General features: G+C 49.7%; 1 protein-coding gene across 1 annotated transcript in view; it reads left to right on the top strand.

Moving 5' to 3' along the window:
• Positions 1-5,000, top strand: part of LOC310820350 (endosome/lysosome-associated apoptosis and autophagy regulator family member 2-like) — an 8,791-nt gene that overhangs the window by 3,762 nt on the left and 29 nt on the right. The window contains exons 7-22 of the mRNA XM_083691934.1: positions 1-65; positions 195-283; positions 398-578; positions 779-907; positions 1,057-1,147; positions 1,393-1,495; positions 1,661-1,798; positions 1,991-2,263; positions 2,446-2,619; positions 2,737-2,926; positions 3,058-3,154; positions 3,258-3,359; positions 3,512-3,638; positions 3,819-3,997; positions 4,246-4,408; positions 4,569-5,000. The exon at positions 1-65 is cut by the window's left edge and continues 85 nt beyond it; the exon at positions 4,569-5,000 is cut by the window's right edge and continues 29 nt beyond it. Coding sequence (XP_083548060.1) covers positions 1-65; positions 195-283; positions 398-578; positions 779-907; positions 1,057-1,147; positions 1,393-1,495; positions 1,661-1,798; positions 1,991-2,263; positions 2,446-2,619; positions 2,737-2,926; positions 3,058-3,154; positions 3,258-3,359; positions 3,512-3,638; positions 3,819-3,997; positions 4,246-4,408; positions 4,569-4,637 — 2,170 coding nt within the window. The 3' untranslated portion in view covers positions 4,638-5,000. The remainder of the gene's footprint in view (positions 66-194; positions 284-397; positions 579-778; positions 908-1,056; positions 1,148-1,392; positions 1,496-1,660; positions 1,799-1,990; positions 2,264-2,445; positions 2,620-2,736; positions 2,927-3,057; positions 3,155-3,257; positions 3,360-3,511; positions 3,639-3,818; positions 3,998-4,245; positions 4,409-4,568) is intronic.

The following is a 5,000-nucleotide window of genomic DNA, read 5'->3' as shown; positions in this document are numbered from 1 at the left end:
GCGGAACACCGCCTCCAGCAAGGGAGCCAGCTCCTGCAGCCCTTGCCCTGACACACAGTACTCACGTACGTACCTACAAACACACAAACACACATACACACACTCTGTATTTGAAATGTGCCAATGAAGGCCAATTTTTTCTTTTTTTTTTTCTTCATTTCTTTCCCTCTCTCCTCTCATTCTATCTCTACCAGATGAGGGATGGGCGGAGTGTAAAGAAAGACCTCCGTGTTCAGAGAAGGATTACTTTCAGATTCACACAGCATGCGATAGCGAGGGGAAGGTCAGTTTCTCTCTCTCTCTCTCGCTCTCACACACACACACACACACACACACACACACACACACACAAAGAGAATGGGCTGTGATGTAACTACTTCGGTTGCCGTTGTTACAGACACAGGTGATGTATCGTTGGGTGGAGCCGCAGATCTGTGTGGCGAATGTGACGGGTGCGGTGGCACTGCCCCCTACTGGGGAGAGGGAGGCCTGCCCCCCCTGCAACCCAGGCTACTACAACACCAACGACTCCACCTGCTCCCCTTGCCCCCCGGGAACACACTCTGACGGCACCTCGGGTAGGAACACATTCTAAGACATCCTATATACAAACATATTATGTAGCCTGCACATATGAACATTAAACATTAACAGTACACATCTGAATGCATATATTGTATGTAATCATCTGTGCGTGGCAATTCATTGTGTGTGTGTGTGTGTGTGTGTGTGTGTGTGTGTGTGTGTGTGTGTGTGTGTGTGTGTGTGTGTGTTCCAGTGTGTGAGGAGTGTCCGGCAGGGACAGAGCCAGTGTTGGGATATGAGTACAAGTGGTGGAACGTCCTTCCCTCCAACATGAAGACTTCCTGCTTCAACGTGGGCAACTCCAAATGTGATGACATGAACGGTGAGACTTGCTAGTCAAGGTTAGGGGTCCGAAGGCACACGATGTCCTATAAATATAATCGATAGGTCAACCAAATGGACGGGATGCATATGTAACTGAATGCAGAGAGAGTATAAATGGGTGTGTAATGGCTGTGTGATGCTGCTCAGGATGGGAGGTAGCTGGGGACCATATCCGCAGCGGGGCAGGTGGCACTGATAATGATTACCTCATCCTCAACCTGCACGTTCCCGGCTTCAAGTGAGTCTGACTAGTGTGGTTGTGTGTGTGTGTGTGTGTGTGAGTGTGTGTGTGTGTGTATGTGTGTTTGTGGGTATGTGTGTGTGTGTGTGTGGGTGTGTGTGTGTGCGTCGTGTGTGGTGTGTTTACATCGTGTGTGTGTGTGTGTGTGTGTGTGTGTGTGTGTGACTTGGCGTATACACTGTTTATGTGACCTGTGTTTTTGTTTGTGCATGAGCATATCAACTGTGTGTGTGTTCTGGCAGGCTACCAACATCGCTGGCTGGGATGACGGGGAGTGAGTTTGGCCGGATCACCTTTTACTTTGAGACAATCTGCTCTGCCGACTGTGAGCTCTACTTCATGATGGTGTGTGCATTTCACTCTCCCAATTAGTATTTGAATAAACCAAATACAGTACATTGATGGAGCGAAATGTGCAGCAAAGCACTAAGGATGCAGATAAAGATACACATGTCCCTATGAGTAAACCATGACTCGCCTGTAAGCCCTGTGCTGTGGCGCCCCCTGCAGGACGTGAACAGGAAGAGCACTACGGTGGTGGAGTCGTGGGAGGGCAGCAAGGAGAGGCAGGCCTACACACACATTATGACCAAGAACGCCTCTGTCTCATACACATGGGCCTTCCAGAGGACCAACCAGGCGCAGGACGTGAGTGTATACTTATATGCATAGACACGCACACACACACACACACACACACACACACACACACACACACACACAAAAACAGCATATACTCACATGTTGTACACCATATATCAGATATGTTGATAAACAAATGTTTGTGGTTGTGTGGGTGTGTGTGTGTGTGTGTGTGTGTGTGTGTGTGTGTGTGTGTAGGTGCGGCAGTACGTCAGTGACGTGGTGAAGCTCTACTCTGTGAGTGTGAGTAACGTACAGGATGGGGTGGCGTCAGCATGCCGAGCCTGCGCCCTCGTATCCCAGAGTTCCCAGCGGGCAGGCTCTTCGTGTGTTCCATGCCCCGCCGGGTTCTACATCGACAGAGACACCAACCGCTGTCAGGAATGCCCCCCGAACACACAGCTGTCTGGGCACCACACCTACGGCCAGGACGCATGCCTGCCCTGTGGGCCTGGCAGCAAGAGCAACAAGGTACACACACACACACACACACACACACACACACAAACACACTCTGACGCGCACGCACACACATACACACACAACCTCACAACCTTAAAACAAGCCCCTCTTTTCAGTAATGTGCTGTAATGATGTGTTTTTGTGTGGGCGGTTTGTTTGTGTTGTTCTTCATTCTCCTGTCTCTCTCCCAGGAACACTCCAGTTGCTATAGTGACTGCTCCTTCTTTCACGTGGAGAACAACCGCAGTCTGACCTTTGACCTGAGTTCCATGAGCGTTGTGGCTTCGCTCACCAACGGACCCAGCTTCACCTCCAAGGGCACAAAGTACCTCCATGTGTTCAACATCAGCCTTTGTGGACACGAGGTAACACACGCACGCACATACACATACACATACACACACACACACACACACAAACACACACACACTAGCCTGTGTCGACATGTGGTAACACTCACGTGTTTATGTGTCTTTCCACAGGGAAAGAGGGCAGCTCTCTGCACAGATAATGTGACTGATCTGGCCAGTAAGGACCTTCAGAGCGACTCCGCCCAGTTTGTCAACTCAGTGGACAGCTTCATCTGTCAATCAACCATCATCCCTGCAGATGGGCGGGGCTTCAGGACAGCTCTCTCCTCCCAGTCTATAAGTCTTGCAGATACTTTCCTTGGTAGGACTCATTGATAGTATTCATAGTCACAAAACACAACGTGTACACTTAAGACAAAAAAATAGATCATTTGATAATAAGTCTTTTTAACCTTTCCTCTTTTTCTTTCTCTCTTGCTCTCTCTCTCTCAGGAGCGACAGTAGGCAGTGTTTTGGATGGAGTGAAGGCCCAACCAGAACTCTTCCCTGAGAACTCAAAGGATGTCCCAGATATCAACTTCTTCTACCGGTAGGTCAGCAGCACAGAGATAGGAAAATCGTGTACAGACTTCAGTAGTTCAAGTGTTTGTGTTTGTGTTTGAATCATGTCATATGCTCTCTCTCTCTCTCAGGTCTACACAGGCGACCGCCTCCTGTGAGCGCGGCCGGAGTTCAGTCGTCACCATACGCTGCAACCCTGAGAAGACGGAGCAGGGGGAGCTCTCTGTGCCCAGGTTCACTCAGCAATATCTGACTAAGTGTCTGTCTTTGGGGTAGATTGTCTGGGGGTATTGTGTATTAATGTTCGCTGTGTGTGTGGGCGTGCATGTGCGTATGTGTGTGTGTGTGTGTGTGTGTGTGTGTGTGTGTGTGTGTGTACGTGCAGTTCGTGCCCTGCAGGGACGTGTGATGGCTGTACTTTTCACTTCCTGTGGGAGAGTGTGAGTGCCTGCCCGCGCTGCACCCAGGACGACTTCCACCAGATAGAAGGAGCCTGCAAGGGAGGACTTCAGGTAACACACACACACACACACACACACACACACACACACACACACACACACACACACACACACACCTCCCTCTCCACCCACCTTCCGCAACACCATCACCCTACTCTTTGTTGCCTTTTGACTACTCAAACTGATCTTCTATCTTTTTCCAACCTTCCCTTCCTCCCTCTATCTCTGTAGGAGACTCTGTATGTATGGAATGAGCCGAGGCTATGCGCGAAAGGCGTGTCCTTGCCGGCCAGGAGCTCCGCCCCCTGTGAGGCCATTGCCCTATGGCTGAAGGTGGGGGTTGGGGGAGGGGCCTTCATGGCCGTGCTGCTCATCTCTCTCACCTGCTACTTCTGGAAGAAGAACAAGAGGTGAGTGACACCTGTCAATCACTGAGATGTTGATGTTATTATCAAATAGGAGGTGGTTAAGTGGTTGTTAACAATCGTAGCCTAATATGGGGTTTTCAGCTCCGTTATTGTTTTCTGAATTACTAAAATGATATGTTACATAACTGGCCAGCTGTGATGGACTGTCAAGTCATTGTGTGAATGCTTCCTTACTCCTAACGACCTGTGTGTCTTGTCCCTGTGTGTTGTTCACTGGCGCCCCCTGGCAGGCTGGAGTATAAGTACTCTCGTCTGGTGATGTCGGCCAATAAAGAGTGTGAGCTGCCGGCAGCGGACAGCTGTGCTCTAGCAGAGGGGGAGGAGCCTGAGGACGACGTTGTCTACTCCCATAAACCTTCTCTGCTGGGCAAGCTCAGGGCCATCGCCAACAAGGTGTGTGTGTGTGTGTGTAAAGCTGGTGTCTGTAGGTTTTTTTGTTTTTTTCTGTCTTAAATAATAATACTTTGTGTTTCAATGGTGTGTGTGTGTGTGTGTGTGTGTGTGTGTGTGTGTGTGTGTGTGTGTGTGTGTGTGTGTGTGTTTCTTGCTACAGGGTGATGGAGACTGCAGTGAGTCGGTGCAACTGAAGTCATCCCAGTCTGAGAGATGGGCCTGGGGGTAAAGATGAGCGGATAGAGAGAGATGAGAAAGAGAGAGAGAGAAGGAGGAGAGGGTGAAAGAGGCGGTTGTCGTTTGGCACTGAGCTCTCCTCCTCATGTCTCCTGGGCTCTACTTGTTCCTGAGACATTGTGGTTCCAGTTTCCCCTGCAGGACGCCTGTCACCATGATCCTTGTTGGAAACTGGACAGTGGCCTCGCTCCCCAACCCGCAACCCTACCACATAGGGGGGATACACTCCTGCTTATTGCCATGGAAACTCAAGGGCCGTTTAAAGAGAAAGAAAAATAAGCTGTTACTGTTTTTGTATATTTTGTATTGTAATTTGAAAATGATCTGTACAGACTCAGAGTGATGTCAAAAGTAT

This window comes from Argentina silus (assembly GCF_951799395.1).
Source record: "Argentina silus genome assembly, chromosome: 20".
In the NCBI taxonomy this organism is placed as follows: domain Eukaryota; kingdom Metazoa; phylum Chordata; class Actinopteri; order Argentiniformes; family Argentinidae; genus Argentina; species Argentina silus.
This window is presented reverse-complemented; position numbering and strand designations above follow the sequence as displayed.